General features: G+C 35.7%; 7 protein-coding genes across 8 annotated transcripts in view; 5 read left to right on the top strand and 2 right to left on the bottom strand.

Annotated features, from left to right (window-relative positions):
- LOC100119453 (zwei Ig domain protein zig-8) overlaps window positions 1-2,454 on the top strand; it is a 236,268-nt gene extending 233,814 nt beyond the window's left edge. The window contains exon 6 of the mRNA XM_016982255.2: window positions 283-2,454. Within this exon, the coding sequence (XP_016837744.1) occupies window positions 283-386 (104 nt within the window). The 3' untranslated portion in view covers window positions 387-2,454. The remainder of the gene's footprint in view (window positions 1-282) is intronic.
- A 667-nt stretch (window positions 2,455-3,121) lies between these two features.
- On the top strand, window positions 3,122-5,419 carry LOC100119518 (DAP3-binding cell death enhancer 1). Its single transcript, XM_001603230.5, has 4 exons — window positions 3,122-3,653; window positions 3,831-4,103; window positions 4,219-4,434; window positions 4,503-5,419. Exons 1-4 carry the CDS (start codon window positions 3,384-3,386, stop codon window positions 4,965-4,967), a joined length of 1,224 nt encoding a protein of 407 aa, XP_001603280.1. The 5' UTR covers window positions 3,122-3,383; the 3' UTR covers window positions 4,968-5,419.
- Window positions 5,401-6,813, bottom strand: LOC100119547 (ADP-ribose pyrophosphatase, mitochondrial). Of its 2 annotated transcripts, none has more exons than XM_001603253.4 (3): window positions 6,641-6,813; window positions 6,172-6,442; window positions 5,401-6,097 (listed from the first exon to the last, which is right to left on the bottom strand). In XM_001603253.4, the coding sequence occupies exons 2-3, from the start codon at window positions 6,401-6,403 to the stop codon at window positions 5,463-5,465; spliced, it is 867 nt and encodes a 288-aa protein (XP_001603303.2). In that variant the 5' UTR covers window positions 6,404-6,442; window positions 6,641-6,813; the 3' UTR covers window positions 5,401-5,462. The 2 variants fall into 2 exon arrangements, with proteins under 2 accessions (XP_001603303.2, XP_008208091.1); XM_008209869.4 differs by having other exon boundaries at window positions 6,172-6,321; window positions 6,641-6,779.
- Window positions 6,769-9,847, top strand: LOC100119585 (regulator of chromosome condensation). The gene is made up of 6 exons (XM_031923828.2): window positions 6,769-7,044; window positions 7,147-7,275; window positions 7,550-7,929; window positions 8,016-8,382; window positions 8,456-8,728; window positions 8,808-9,847. Coding segments are annotated over exons 1-6 (1,341 nt in total). The 5' UTR covers window positions 6,769-7,043; the 3' UTR covers window positions 8,999-9,847.
- Window positions 9,848-10,272: 425 nt separating this feature from the next.
- LOC100679827 (40S ribosomal protein S20-like) lies at window positions 10,273-11,158 on the top strand. The gene is made up of 3 exons (XM_003426749.4): window positions 10,273-10,425; window positions 10,662-10,767; window positions 10,839-11,158. Exons 1-3 carry the CDS (start codon window positions 10,423-10,425, stop codon window positions 11,093-11,095), a joined length of 366 nt encoding a protein of 121 aa, XP_003426797.1. The 5' UTR covers window positions 10,273-10,422; the 3' UTR covers window positions 11,096-11,158.
- A 227-nt stretch (window positions 11,159-11,385) lies between these two features.
- Window positions 11,386-12,215, top strand: LOC100115087 (40S ribosomal protein S20-like). Its single transcript, XM_001605624.6, has 3 exons — window positions 11,386-11,541; window positions 11,701-11,806; window positions 11,897-12,215. Exons 1-3 carry the CDS (start codon window positions 11,539-11,541, stop codon window positions 12,151-12,153), a joined length of 366 nt encoding a protein of 121 aa, XP_001605674.1. The 5' UTR covers window positions 11,386-11,538; the 3' UTR covers window positions 12,154-12,215.
- A 268-nt stretch (window positions 12,216-12,483) lies between these two features.
- On the bottom strand, window positions 12,484-14,560 carry LOC100119627 (eukaryotic translation initiation factor 2 subunit 1). The gene is made up of 5 exons (XM_001603315.5): window positions 14,310-14,560; window positions 13,681-13,924; window positions 13,359-13,590; window positions 12,935-13,283; window positions 12,484-12,807 (listed from the first exon to the last, which is right to left on the bottom strand). Exons 2-5 carry the CDS (start codon window positions 13,916-13,918, stop codon window positions 12,622-12,624), a joined length of 1,005 nt encoding a protein of 334 aa, XP_001603365.1. The 5' UTR covers window positions 13,919-13,924; window positions 14,310-14,560; the 3' UTR covers window positions 12,484-12,621.
- Window positions 14,561-14,612: the final 52 nt, after the last annotated feature.

The raw sequence follows: 14,612 nt of genomic DNA, 5'->3' as shown, positions 1-14,612 counted from the left end.
CTTACGCAATCAACGGTAACAACCCTCGTTCGTCCACTCAGGATCAGTAGCATGAAAAAAAGAGAGCGGCAAAACAAAGAAACGCGCTAAAGCTCGTACACAGACACACACACACATTAATCAAAACGGCGAGGCGATGATCCATCGTATAAAGCCCGTTGTTACATCACATTTTCCGGCTAATTTCGCCCACTCATTATTTTCCCATTCCCGATGACAAAGCGAGTATACGTATATAGAAAAGAAAGAAAAAAGTACAAGCGCATCTTCTCTCTGTTTCAGGCGAGCACCCGGCGGCGATGCAGCATGGGAACACAGCCGCGGGCTGGCCAACCTCGCGGACGATCCTCGTGACCCTCGCCTTCTTCCTCGGCAAGCTGAGATAATGTGCGGACCAAGCGCCTCGTGACAAAGCAACCAACACAGTACACACCTAAACGCGCGATACACGCGGGACACCGAGTGCCAGAGGGAGAGTCAGAGAGATACACACAGCCACGCTCACACACACACAGACACATACATACACACACACACACACACACCTCGTCTCTCCCTCTCCATAGCCTCGGCGGCAGTGTATTAGCGAGAGGAAACACGTGAGAGAGAAGCGCCTGTTGTGTGCGTTTGTGTCTGTGTACCTGTAGTCGTATATGCACTGTATGATGTAAAAAGCGCCCAAGATGAGCGGCGAGGCGGCGACGATCTCGTTAAGAGGGACAGCTAGCCGTGTGTGCGAGTGCAAAAGAAAGGGAAAACGAAAGAGGACGAATCAGAGCCGAAGAACCGTCATATATAAATATTAACAGCCGGAGATAAAAAATTTGGTCTCTCTTCTCTTATACATATATTCCTGTGAGTGTATTCGCCCACGCACAAACCATCGATTCGGAGTCATTGTTAAGTACGGGTAAATATCGAGAAAGAGATAAAGGCAGTCTTCCGCGTCTACAATTTACCTGGCTCGCTCGCTCCTGCGCTCTTGGGAATACACACTCGAGGAGCAAGCGAGAGAGAGAAAGAGAGAGAGAGAGAGAGAGAGAGAGAGAGAGAGAGAGAGAGAGAGAGAGATAGTCGCAAAAGAGAATAGAGGAAGAAGTGCAAGCGGAAAGTCGGCCCGAGAGAGGGATGGAAAGTCGCTATTCCTCGAGAAACGCTCGGAAGAGCTTTAAATCGAAAGGCAACGACAAAGGACCGAGAGCGAGAGAGGGAGAGAGGCAAAGACGTGACTTTCGGCTCAGTCTTTCCCCTCGTCCTCCCTCTCCCCCTATATATCGCCTCCTTTTTTACAAGAGAGGATGAGGATGAAAGAGCGGGAGTTAAGTACTCACACAGCGACATTCGAAAACGCGATGCATAGCGCGCGCAGGATCCGAAGGAGAGAGAGAGAGAGAGAGAGAGAGAGAGAGAGAGAGAGAGAGAGAGAGTGCGGGTAGATACGCTTAAATTAGAGTGTATAAGAGAAAAAGAGACGGAGAACGTTAAGATATATGTGTATATAGAACTCGATCGGGTTGTGATCAGTCATGCGGCGATTCGGGAAATCTTCCGGCGGTGCTCTTTCTCCCTCCCTCTCTCACTCTCCGTGAAAAGAGAGTCGAAGCTATATACGGGAGCAGCGAGAGACACTTCTTTGCAGATGAGTTTTCAAGTCGCAAAACAGAGAGGATAAAGTGCGAGTGGTCTTCTATACCGATGATGAACGCGAGCGAGAGAGCGGAGCGGATCGCCCGGTATGAATTATACAGGAGGAAAAAAGAGTTATTGGAACGATCGAGTGCTAGAGAGAGAATAACAGAAACGAACCCGCATCGAGATGTTATTCATAGAGAGCTAAGTTCAAGTACATGTATACATACAGAGGAGGGATTGCTGCGGAAAAATGCACAAGGAACGACGCTCACCCTTATACACGCGCAAGAGAGAATTATATATGCAAACGTGCACGCACGCGAATGACGATACACGTACGACAAAAGATATATAGACACTGTAATGTTGAGCGAGAGACAATGTGCGGGAGGACACGTCTATACACACAAACACACACATTCACAATGTTTATGTAAACGAAAACAAAAGAAACGTAGAGATTTCGAGCGCGAATGGGAGAGTGCAATGATTGCGATGATGATAATGATGATGATTATTATTACTGTGCGACAAAAGTGTGCGACATACTTATATATGATATACATGAGCGAGAGGTGCGAGAGAGAGAGAGAGAGAGAGAGAATGATATAGAGTGGATTTTTCTCACGCGACGACGTTATAATTAAGGAAGTAAAATGATTTTTCGATGGTACTTCATTTTTTGTGTTTTAATTGTCAGTGGCTAAGAAAACAAACTTCGAGAAATTGTGTACCCCCTGAACCTTTCCAAAAGCGACACTCTTCGACGCCATCTTGTACATAATATTTTACTCTTGTAAATAAAAATCGATCCTTACGAAAGCACTGCGTTATTTTCTCTCGTCCCTTATATATTTCCTTTTCTCGCTCCTATATCCTTTTCCAATATTGTATTTTTGAATCCGGAAAAGTAAATTTACGCTCGAATGCTTCGAAATAACTCCAAAGTCCCAGGGCAGCGTTTTATTTTTCAAAAAATTTGTTTAAAATAAAAATTCGCTCTTCGGTGAAGCATTGCATATGGGATGAAATTTTATTTTTCGCGTGCATTTTTTTCTATTCGCATTAGTCAAAGCAATTTGTTGATTAAATGACGTCATGCGTAACATTTCAAGAATATGCCTTTTAACGAGATTGGAGAGTGGCTTTTAAATGGCTTTTAATGGTAATAATTATAAAGTATTTCAAACGCAAATTATAAGTTTGCAAACTAAGAGAGCAAGCCAGGTGTACAAAAAAGTATACTATCATGTTGTTTATACCAAAGCCGTAAGATAGGCTTTTTTAGACCGACTGCAGCAGAGTTTGCAGCGCGCGAGTAAAAGGCGACTGCGTTTGCTTAGCGAAGACGAGTATCTGCAAACATTAGGCCAAAAAAACACACAAGGCGCGCCTGATATAACTCGAAGAATTCAAAATTGGGCGCCAACAATGCGCACAAAGTCAAAACTCGTGTGCGCGCGCACGCTGATTTTCGGCACTGCGCATCTCATCAGCCATCTCGATTCTCGGCTGATCGGGTCGCGGACGTCGCGGTCATCGCGAGAAAGTGCGAATCGCGCGTAGTTGTTTTTGTTCTCGAAGGCGCACTCGGCTGGCGCCTGAGGTTAGGTAATATAGTAAAACATTAGGTTTAGGTAAAACACAAACAAAAACAAATCCGAAACGACAACATCGACGAAGACCCTTTCGCCATCCACGACTAGCCTGACATCCCCTTCAAGTTAACTCTCCCCGAGAGCAACCCAAGAATGTGGAAGTTCGTGACCCGAGGGATCCGCGAGTCTCTGGAGCGTCGAGCCTGCCGTACTAACGTCTACTCGCAAACCTCTCAGGATGGCAACGGAGGCAACAGCACCGAGCAGAAGAAGGTCATCTGTTCTGACGGAAAAATCCTAACTCCCAAGTTCTCGACCTTTTATCATGACTGCTGCGGAAATACCAAACAGTCTGGTGCCAAGGACAAAGAGTATCAAAACAAGTACGACGCCAAGTACACCTGGACTGACGCTGTAGGCTGGGTGAGTCTTGATAAGATAAGCAAATTGATGAGTTTTTCTGATAAAACTCTAGTTACAACGCAATTTCCAGAATCCGAGCTAGTTACGATGTATTCTTGCACAATGGGTTAATAGCTTCTGGATTACCCAATGATATGCATGTACTTATTGTTTATCGAGTATGTTGTTTCTTTGCAGTCTAGCGTATTAGCAGTTGGCTATGTTGTGTGCCAGTCTCTGTGCATTAGAAGAAGATTGTTTGAAATTGACAACAAAAACTTTGAGAGCTGGCATAACAGACTATTCGTAAAACCTCAAATACAAGCTTCCAGACTACTTAATCATTTACTACCAGTGCCAAAGTACATTTTGCCGTTAAGCAATCCTATCCAGCCCAAGGGCACTAGTGAAGTTTTAATCAACAGTGATATCAATGTTGACCAACCATATGGGCCTATCACTGCTCAAGAGGTACATACTTTCACTTTTGATGCACTGCCCTTGAAATTAAAACATCTTCCATATTATCTAGAACTTTCCATCCATCTGTGTATAGCAAGATGACAATTCTGCCCTTTTATTTCAGGCTCTCAAGGAAGCAGTTAATGAATTTGCGTGCACTCATGAAACAATTTTGGGAGAGTTAGAATTGGATTACGGATCAAAAGCCTTAGAAGAAAAACGATACGAGGATGCTGTTGAACATTTTACTACCGGTGCTAATTTATCATCAACAGCTAGTATGTTTAACTTGGCTCTGTGCTATGAATTAGGTTTAGGAACTTCCACGGACTATGCAAAGGTTAATATAATAAAATTTATACAAAACTAGCAAAATTTCCTTTATCTAAAATTTCTACATTTTTTCAGGCTGTTAAATATTATAAAAGAGCTGCTGATAAAGGTCACGCCGATGCCATGTACAATTTGGGTATTTATCATGCTCAAGGAAAGGGTGGTCTTAGAACAAATTTGGATACTGCTAGGCAATTATTTACAGAAGCTGCAAAGAAAGGACAAACTCAGGCCCTGAAGGCATTACAATTGGAAAGGTCTTTTAAGAAACGTCCGAACCTGGAACATAAGTCTAAATATAATTTAGAACCAAAAACTATAAGCAGTAGTGTAGACAGCAATATTGTTACAAAACTAATGAATTATAACAATATTTTAACCTCAGACTTAAATACTGATACAATACAGTCAGATCAATTTATAAATTCATATGAAAAAGATATGGACAGAAAAAGTCCTACAGATATGTTTTTAGAAATGCTTAATATTAATGAACGAAGTGCCATACCTATTCTCTCTGTGGGAGAAAGTGGTCCTTGAAAAACTCAAATACCTCTGTAAATTTACTTATACTTTTAAGTATCATTCATTTCATTTTACGTTTTAACTCATTTTTATAAAAGGCTAGAAAGTCTTTGTAAAACAGATATTTTGGCATGATATGTTGTACATAGCAACATGCAATCGATTATGTAAATAGTTTTAGAATACAAAACAAAAAAAGTATATCGTGTATATAGAATCAAAATGTCGATGACAAATTTGATGTTTGATCATTTTTCTGTAACTCATTCAAGTATTTTTTAACTCCCAACGAGTTCTTTGAATGAAATGTTATCTGTGATTATTTCACTGCTTAGAAAGCTGTAAATATTGTGCTCAACGATGACTGTTCAAGAAACAAAAACTGAACTGTTTACCTACTACTGAAAATTAGTCTGTACAAATTTTCCAGAATAAAATAAAACAAAAATTGGATGTAATTCAAAAAACACTTTGTTTTATTCTTATAAATATATAACTTTTATATATCATTTACCAGTAGGATTTATGCTTTTCTGCCACTTTTAAAACAAGATCTTTGTGACTTGCATAAAGCACCAGAGAATCACTAACATCTATCCACCTTACATTTTTTGCATCATCACCAGCTTGCAAATTCATATTTCCAACAATCTCTCCAGTCTCGTCGTGAAAATTATATGCAACTGTCTCCATCCAAGCATTGTCAGTGTTTCTTGGATCATCAACATATCCTTTATAGATTTCTTCACCCTCTTGAAAAAACTCTGTGATCACTTTTTCAGCATTTTTTAACTCATCTGGATTCTTTTCAAGAGAGTTCATTGCTTCCTCCATAAATTCTCTCCGTAAAGTAGTTGTTACTTTTTCACCAGGATCTACCATTCCACCTGGTATTGCCCATTCCCCGCTATCCCTCCTCTGAATGCCAACAAACTGAAGTATTGGTTTGTTCGTAGCTGGCTCAATTTCTATTGAATTATCCTTTCTCCTCTTCCACTTTGTAACTATTGGATCTGCAGCATGATTTGGTCCCCATCTACCCAATACACCTCTACCTTTTATTCCAGTACGACCACAAGGGTTCAAAGGTGAATTATCATGATCCACAGAATACTGGGAAACATAGCTTATACGATTGATTTTTCCTGCAAGATAAATTATTCAACATGTATTATTTTCTCTAACTGAACTATTAATGGGATACAAAAATTTTCAGTACCGCCATCATCAAGCACATTCCATTTAGGAGTAAAGGATGAGTCTCCAATATCAGGATCTGCCCAGGGTTTTCCCTGTAAAACTTTTGATGTGTATATGACTGGGGAATATTGTGGAAAACTCACATCCCAAGAAACTTTGTCATCTGGAACTGAGAATCGTTGAACATTTGACAAAGGATAGACGCTGTTCCTACATTTTTTGTGGATCATATTGCAAATACCACGCCTCATAGATTATTTTAAATATGATTTCTTGCTAAAAATATTTATCTGCAATGAAACAATTATTACAGAGTAAAAATTTTAAATAATTACATTTACAAGCAAAACATATGAGAAACTGCAATGATCATAAAATTTTTAATATAAAAATAAAAAACAAAAAAATTAATTGATTAATCAAAGTAACGATTAAAAAATTAAAATAAATATCGAAAATCTAATTATTTATTTATAATAATGACTTACGAAAAATAGTTGTAACTGTTACAGTATTATTGTCATTTGTCATGAACAAATATTTGTCGAACGTGAACCATTTGTTTATTTTTGCATCGCAACGGTGATAGCCAATAGGGCGCTAAATTCACTAGTCTATAACTAATAGCTCGTACGGTTTCGATATTTGCTATATATCGAAATGCAAATCAAGCCGAAATCCAAAGTCGATTTGATGCACATTCTCCACTTCCGGTGAACACCACGCACACACATATATATATAGTAGCGTCGTATCTATATATATGCGACTCCGTCTTGGCGCGGCATTTCTCATGCGTTTTTGGGATCCAGAACCGTTACGACTTTTTGGCGGTAAACAGCTCGGAAAGTGATTTCTGACTCTAGTACAATTTTTTGGTGACTTAAAGAAAGTATGTAAACTACTAATTGTTTCTATTAATCGTAAATATTTGATTTAACAAGTGTACTTTTTGCGATTCGGATTGTTCAATAAAAGTTAACCTCTCTTTCAGTGCCGCCAAAGAAAACGACGAAACGGCCAGCTCCAGCTGCGCAAGAGCCCCAACAGGACACGAAACCTGTGAAGCGTTCTAGAAGTATCAAGGTTAAGAGTAAACTGGAAAAAGCCGTGGAAAACGATGGTAATTATTGACGAATTTTCAATTTTGGAGCAGTACTGTGACGTTTTGCATGCTTTCCAGAATTGCACAACTACATGTCATCTGATTCCAAAATGTCTACTTCTGATTTCAGATTCTGAATCAGTACAGATATTGTACACTTTCAAAACTTTTCATTAACCTATTTTGATTCGATAGTCAGTTTAGAAAGTTATTCTTACATAATGCATGTTTAAATAAATTAGAAGACAAACTTTAGTCATAAACGAATTTTATATCCAATACTTTATTTCAGATTCTAAAACCAGGCTCATACTGCGTGAAATCACTACAGGCGGCATTGTTCTTGCATGTGGCCAAGGCGATGTTGGACAACTTGGTTTAGGAGAAGATGTGCTTGAAAAAACTCGTTTTGCTGTGATTCCTGATCATACAAATATTGTTGCTATAGCAGCTGGTGGTATGCACAATGTCTGTTTGACCAAAGAAGGAAAAGTCATGACTTTTGGATGTAATGATGAAGGGGCTCTTGGTAGAGATACAAGTAAGGAAGGTTCAGAAACTGTCCCAGGTTTTGTTGAACTGCCCGCTCCTGTCATCCAAGTCACAGCTGGAGATTCACATAGTGCTGCCCTTCTGGACGATGGTCGTGTATTTATTTGGGGATCCTTTAGGGTATATGTTACTTTCATTAATTAAGTTGAGATGAATTAAATTTCTACTTCTATATTAATCATAATTTTTATCTGTTGAATTTTCAGGATTCACATGGGACTATGGGATTATTGACAAAAGACAATGAACGTTTTCCCGTTGAAATCCAACTACAGAAGAAATTTATAAAAATAGCATCAGGAGCTGATCACTTAGTATTATTAGATAGTGCTAAACACATTTACACTTGTGGCTGTGGTGAACAAGGCCAACTTGGTCGTTTACCAGAAAGAAAGACTGATAGACATAGTCGTCAAGGAGTCAATCAGCTACTTTCACCAGGCCAGGTTTATTTCAAGCTAGGTAAACATGTTGAAGTTGAAAATATTTGGGCTGGTACTTATGCCACATTTGTAAAGGCCTCCCACAGTGGTGACATATATGTCTTTGGTTTAAATAACTACAGTCAAATAGGTATGTTCATATATTTGTCTTATATATTTATGAAATATAAAATAAAACTAATGATTATCTACTTTTTTTACAGGTCTTAAAGGAGTTGACAAACAATTCCATCCAAAAGTTTCTAAGACCTTGAGCAATAAAAATTGGACTCAAATTAGTTCGGGACAGCATCACACTATTGCTTTAGATGATGAAGGCAAAGTTTTTGTTATAGGTCGTAAAGAATACGGCCGTTTGGGTCTTGGTCCTGTGGAATCTGACGCTACAGAACTCACTTCTGTACCTACTCTTGAACAAATGAAGTGTGTTGATGTTGCTGCTGGTAGTGCTCAATCTTTTGCTGTGACTGAATCTGGTAAATGAACGAAATAATTCTTTAAGTGATCTTTTTAAAAATTCGCATGCGATATTTATATTATTATTATTATTTTCAGGAAAACTTTATGCTTGGGGCATGGGTACCAGTGGTCAACTTGGTACCGGTGAGGAAGAAGATGTTGAGGTTCCCGCAATAATAGAATCCAAACAGTTAAAAGATGTGAAAGTTCTTCGAGTATCAGGAGGGGGTCAGCATACTATTGTTCTAGCATTGCCATCTTCTGCAGTGAATGAATCCGTGAAATAACTGTGGTTTTGATTTGAAATTTGTATGTATGTTTGTTTGTTAGTACCTAAGAGTGAGTGTTGGTGATTCAAATTTTGACAAAGACTATGCATTCAGAAAAAGGAAAATATTAAAAAAAGGCTAGTAGTGAAATGAATGACAAATGCAACTCAAGTGCCACATCTAGAATGGAAATTTTCCAATCATGTATTTATGAATATTCCTAAATTAAAAATTTCCATTCATAAATAATGACACATTATGTTTATAAAGTAGGAAAACTTTGTAATATGCTTAAAATCTTATTAAATTTAATTTGAAATTTTTTTACAATTGTGAATATTAATTAATTGTTAATTAATGCCAATATTATCAGTTCTCTTACTTGCTAATCTGTTGTGAAGTCAAGAATTTGTTTAAGAAGTTTAATTGTTAAATAGCCAAACTCCTTAACAAATAATTGTTAATTAGACAACTAAAGAACTGATAAAAGGCATTCGATTAATTCACGCAAATAATTTCTAGAAGTAATGTATTAATGTATAAAGATTTTAAGCAAGTTATGCGAGCATATATGTAATTTTTACAATAATCAAGTTTTTGTTATACTATGCAGCAATGTGTGTACAATTAAGTTTTTTTTCTATTTGCTTATCAGCACTATTTTATTTACCATAATATCTTGTAAACAATTATTAATATATGTATCAAGAATTAAATGAATTTTGTACGAACCTAAAGACATAGTTACGGTTGTCTTGTTGATTACTTAAGCGCTATTTTCAATATTTGAAAGTCTTTGCGCTGAATATAATAAAGATGTACAAAAAATCAAGAATTTTTGAAAATAAAATTTTTTGTATCTATTAATATTCAAATAATTCATTTATTTTCCTGAAAATTAACGGAGCACCTTATATTGTGATAATTTCACTTTTATTTACTTTGTATTTTAATACGTAAATTTCAATGCAAGAAACTAGAATTAAATTTGATTTCTATTCAAATTTAGTTTCTATTTGTAACCACCCGCGTAAACACGACAAAAACTTTATTTAGTCGTAATGATTTTTATAAAAAAAAACTAAAATTTGTTTTTTTTTAATTTATTGATCAAGTTATAACATTTTATTTTATTGTTCTTTAATTTATGCTACAAATATACCAAATGATTAACTTTATAAAATAAATAATTCAATTAATTAATATATATTTTTAATAAATTATATGAGCTTTGAGTATTTAAGCATTCCAAAAGCCATTAAAAATATATTCCTTCGAAAATCCCGGAGGATAAATGCGATTTCGAATTTACCGGAAGTCGTAGCATTGAAAACCCGAGCTCTGCCATTTCATCCCATGTGGCATCGTGTAATGACACTGGATCAGCGGTGATACTAATTTTTTTTCGATTATAAAGCTCGAATTAAAAATAAGCTTTCAGAATGGTGAGTTGATTAATATTTTTATCGTTACATATGATTTGTTTCATATTTCTATAAATTCTTACATAGTTTTAAAGCGATATCCGAAAAGGTATTTTTTGAAGGTTAGGAATTACCTCTAAAGGACGCACACATATAATACTCTATTTATAACCGTTATTTTTATTGTATATGTTTACTTTTTAAATTATCATACATTTATCTTTAATTGTAATTAATAAAAAACGGCGTTTTTCCAGGCGAGTTTAAAGGTTGATAATCCTGAGAAGCCAGTACAGGAGACTGCTCCGATTCACAGAATCAGAATCACCCTGACTTCTCGCAATGTTCGCTCACTTGAAAAAGGTATGCATAGTGTTTCATAAATAAAGAACTATTCCGTTTATTGCTTTACTAAATATTGATTTATTTTACAGTGTGCTCAGAGCTGATCCAGAGGGGAAAGAAGCAGAAGCTGAAGGTAAAGGGACCTGTGCGTATGCCTACAAAGATCCTGAGGATCACGACACGTAAAACCCCTTGTGGTGAGGGTTCCAAGACCTGGGATCGCTTCCAAATGAGAATTCACAAAAGGGTTATCGATCTCTACTCGCCTTCTGAAATTGTTAAGCAAATCACAAGTATCAGTCTGGAACCCGGTGTAGAAGTTGAGGTCACCATCGCTAACGACTAATGTGAATATCATGATTTTTATTGCCACAATTACAAATTAATAAAAAAAATTTTAAAATACCAACTTTTATTTTTTATTTTTATTTAGTTCCCAATCTATATTTAATAATTTCTTCATCGTTTATTTGTTGATGATTCTTTTTTCAGCATTATACTATTGTAACTTGTTTCAAGAAAATTATAAATTTAGCGTGCTCTAAAAAATTATTATTTTTTAAACATACAGAATACATTAAATCACATACGATCAATTTAATAATCAGCAAAAATTATTTTGTTGATAAAATTTTTCCTTTTTTATTTTCGTACATTATTTATACCGGAAGTTAACATAACCAAACTCTTTCAAACACGTGCATTGAACGGCAATACCTGCTGGTTCAGCGCTGATCAATTATTTCTTCTGAATTAATTGATTAACTCGACCAGGGGTGTATTTTCATCATGGTAAATAATTTATTTTATCTCTTGCTTTAATACGATTGAAAAAATTTGCTACGAGTATTGTAATTCGTTCAAATTGAATGTTGTCAATACATTGAGGTTATGAGCATCCCAACAGCCTTACATGCATATCTAATTTTACATTTTTTATTTAACAAACAGGCAAGCTTGAAGTCCGAAAACCCAGAAAAACCCGGGCAAGAAGTTGCACCAGTTCATCGTATAAGGATTACCCTTACCTCACGCAATGTTCGACCTTTGGAAAAAGGTAAATTTTGGAACCATTATTTTGAAATGCGTTTTTTTCTGTTATTATTCTGTATAAAATAATGATAAAAATGTTTTTTTCTTTTTACAGTATGTTCTGATTTACTGAAGACTGCGAAGAAACAGAAAATTAAAGTAAAGGGACCTATACGAATTCCTACAAAGGTGCTACGTATAACAACTCGTAAAACACCTTGTGGAGAAGGATCTAAAACATGGGACCGTTTCCAAATGCGTATCCACAAAAGAGTTATTGATCTTTATTCACCATCTGAAATTGTAAAAGAAATTACCAGCATAATAATTGAGCCCGGGATTGAGGTTGAGGTCACAATTGCCAATGATTAAGTTTTATTTAAATATATTATTTAAATTAAAACTTACACAATAAAAATAAAATAAAAAAAGTATTCAAGTTTATTTATTTATTGACCTTAAACTTTTTAATCTAAATTTATACTATAAAATTTCTTATTAATATGAATATACAATAAAAACATTTTTTTTTTTTAAATTATTTACTAATTTAAATAAAAACAGATTTTAGTTTTAATTCATTAACATTTAAGGAAAAAAATATAAAAGAAAAAATATCAAAATTTGTTAAATAAATTTATTTGAAAGTAAATTCATAAATACTTTATCTTTGTAAAATAAATTCTGTATAAAGAAGACATAAATATTTTGTTTTCATTTATTTGTAAAATTATGTAATACATTGTAAAATGTAATATTTGCAATGGAAAACTTAAGTCTGATGTTTTGACTGGTTTTTATTTACTGTTCAAAAATGCGCTTGGTTTTGTATTAACAAGTTTAATCTTCCTCCGCAGATTCCTTATCCTTTTCATCATTTTCATCATTATCTTCTCCACCACTGAAGTTACCCATGCCTTCATTCTCTTCCTCATCATCGTCACCAGCAACTTCCGCATTTTCGAGTTCAGCTCGCTCCATCTGTTTGGCCAGTTCAGCATCGTCAGTGGCTGTAACGACCTTGGGCTATTGGAAATTCATGTTATTTTTATTTATATTGTATAAAGAATTCACTAGGTTAAATAATATTATTTTGGAGCATTGTGCCTTAAAAAAGCAATGAAAATAAAAAGATATTATCATGTCAACTTACAGCCATTTGCACATTGAACACACCACCCATTGACACAATTTTTTCTTTGATAACTTCAATAGCATCACTTAATGCCTTTAACCCATCTGTTTTTTCTGGGGTTGAAGTTGTCATAACATAAAGTGGAGGTGCTATTAAATTAATTTTAATTGGAAGCTCATCTGTGGATAAGGCCAAGCCAGCTTTCAGTGCTGCTTTTACAGCATCAATGCCTTCATATCCATAGCAAGCTACTTCAACATCTGCTCTTATTTTAACAGCTTGGGAAGTCAATTTTCTTTTGATATTGTTCAACAAAACTTCTTTTGTGCGTTCATCAAGATCACACTCTGCTAAAATTGACGGATCCCTGGAAAACAATTTTACTTTAAGAAAATTCTTCTCGAACTAAAAATTATAATACATATACCCATAAGTAACTTACAATACTGATTGTTTAAAGAAGTCATAAGCAGATGCTTTTTGTTTCTTGTACTTCTCTTCGAAGTGCCATGCTGTCTTTTGATACAGTTCTTCTAATTGGTCATCACTTTCATAGTTTAATAGTTCTGCAACATGTCTCAAAATAGAGTTCACTGCCTTTGCTTTAGCATATCGTTCTGTACACTTTTCAACGTCTTCAGCTGACACTCTTCTTTTACTTAAATCGATGTAACCTTAAGTCATAGTAACAAAAAAATACTCATATAGCAATCATTGATAATTAAAGTTCTTGATATCAATAAATTAATGACAAATTAATATACCTTTTTCCTTGTCAACACGAATGACAACAACTGGTTCTGTTTTTCCTACCCTAATTAACTTATTAATAGAACGGATACGTCTCCTGGACAATTCAGAAAGCAAGATCATGCCTTCAATGTTATTATACTCCAATAGATGCACATAGGCACCCATTTCAGCTATACTACGGACGTTGACCATAACAACATCCTCCACCTCTGGATACTTTTCTTTGTAAAATCGACAAGATAACACCATTTTAGCCTGAAAATATAGATTAAAATTCATATATATATATATATATATATATATATAGTATATTCATTAAGCCATATTCTCCAATGCTCAGCTATGAGTCCTCAGAAATAAAATGGACACAGTGCATTAGTATTGAAAACAACAAGTTGTAAAAGTTATTTAAAGACAGATATCACTATTTTATTTATGATTGTATGAACAAGACTTGCTTTAAATAATTGTATGAAGATGCTTGGTTTAAAATTACGATTCATGATAAAATGAAACAAATATCGAGAATGCAAAGCATATGTATAAAAGAAGTTTGGTTAAGTTTATAGGTTAAGTTTGTTGAACGTAAAATGCAGTGATAATACAGAAGCCGTAGCCGCAGAGATTATTTCAAACTTACAACTTTGACTTTGGCGTCCAATCGCACTGATCAAAACCTACTCAAAAACACTGATTCTCGCAAAAAATTCGTCAATAATCCATGTGCAATCTTGACTGATTTCGCACAGCTGACGCAAGAGAGCACGGCAGCTTAGTTTTCGATTCACGTTTCAACGACGCCGCCTCATTCCGTGCAGGGCTCGTACCTATCTACAGTCGCTCTACATGTGCGCTGGACGCTGGTGCATAAGCGTTTCCAACGCTCATTGGCGTTCGTTTCTCCCACTACTATACTTTTATATAGGAAGTTAGTCTGAAGTTT

The sequence above is a fragment of the Nasonia vitripennis genome, chromosome 2, assembly GCF_009193385.2.
Source record: "Nasonia vitripennis strain AsymCx chromosome 2, Nvit_psr_1.1, whole genome shotgun sequence".
NCBI lineage: Eukaryota > Metazoa > Arthropoda > Insecta > Hymenoptera > Pteromalidae > Nasonia > Nasonia vitripennis.
This window is presented reverse-complemented; position numbering and strand designations above follow the sequence as displayed.

What these genes read in the sequence shown, in the direction of transcription:
- LOC100119518 (XM_001603230.5), top strand. Translation starts at nt 3,384, where the DNA reads ATGTGGAAGTTCGTGACCCGAGGGATCCGCGAGTCTCTGGAGCGTCGA. An exon ending in GGACTGACGCTGTAGGCTGG is followed by an intron (nt 3,654 to 3,830) that starts GTGAGTCTTGAT and finishes GTTTCTTTGCAG; the next exon opens with TCTAGCGTATTAGCAGTTGG. An exon ending in CTTCCACGGACTATGCAAAG is followed by an intron (nt 4,435 to 4,502) that starts GTTAATATAATA and finishes ACATTTTTTCAG; the next exon opens with GCTGTTAAATATTATAAAAG.
- LOC100119585 (XM_031923828.2), top strand. An exon ending in TTATTTGGGGATCCTTTAGG is followed by an intron (nt 7,930 to 8,015) that starts GTATATGTTACT and finishes TTGAATTTTCAG; the next exon opens with GATTCACATGGGACTATGGG. An exon ending in AAATAACTACAGTCAAATAG is followed by an intron (nt 8,383 to 8,455) that starts GTATGTTCATAT and finishes CTTTTTTTACAG; the next exon opens with GTCTTAAAGGAGTTGACAAA.
- LOC100679827 (XM_003426749.4), top strand. An exon ending in TGTTCGCTCACTTGAAAAAG is followed by an intron (nt 10,768 to 10,838) that starts GTATGCATAGTG and finishes TTTATTTTACAG; the next exon opens with TGTGCTCAGAGCTGATCCAG.
- LOC100119547 (XM_001603253.4), bottom strand. Translation starts at nt 6,403, where the DNA reads ATGAGGCGTGGTATTTGCAATATGATCCACAAAAAATGTAGGAACAGC. An exon ending in GAATGTGCTTGATGATGGCG is followed by an intron (nt 6,098 to 6,171) that starts GTACTGAAAATT and finishes TTTATCTTGCAG; the next exon opens with GAAAAATCAATCGTATAAGC.
- LOC100115087 (XM_001605624.6), top strand. An exon ending in TGTTCGACCTTTGGAAAAAG is followed by an intron (nt 11,807 to 11,896) that starts GTAAATTTTGGA and finishes TTCTTTTTACAG; the next exon opens with TATGTTCTGATTTACTGAAG.
- LOC100119627 (XM_001603315.5), bottom strand. Translation starts at nt 13,918, where the DNA reads ATGGTGTTATCTTGTCGATTTTACAAAGAAAAGTATCCAGAGGTGGAG. An exon ending in TTCTTTAAACAATCAGTATT is followed by an intron (nt 13,284 to 13,358) that starts GTAAGTTACTTA and finishes ATTGTTTTCCAG; the next exon opens with GGATCCGTCAATTTTAGCAG. An exon ending in TGTTCAATGTGCAAATGGCT is followed by an intron (nt 12,808 to 12,934) that starts GTAAGTTGACAT and finishes AATTTCCAATAG; the next exon opens with CCCAAGGTCGTTACAGCCAC.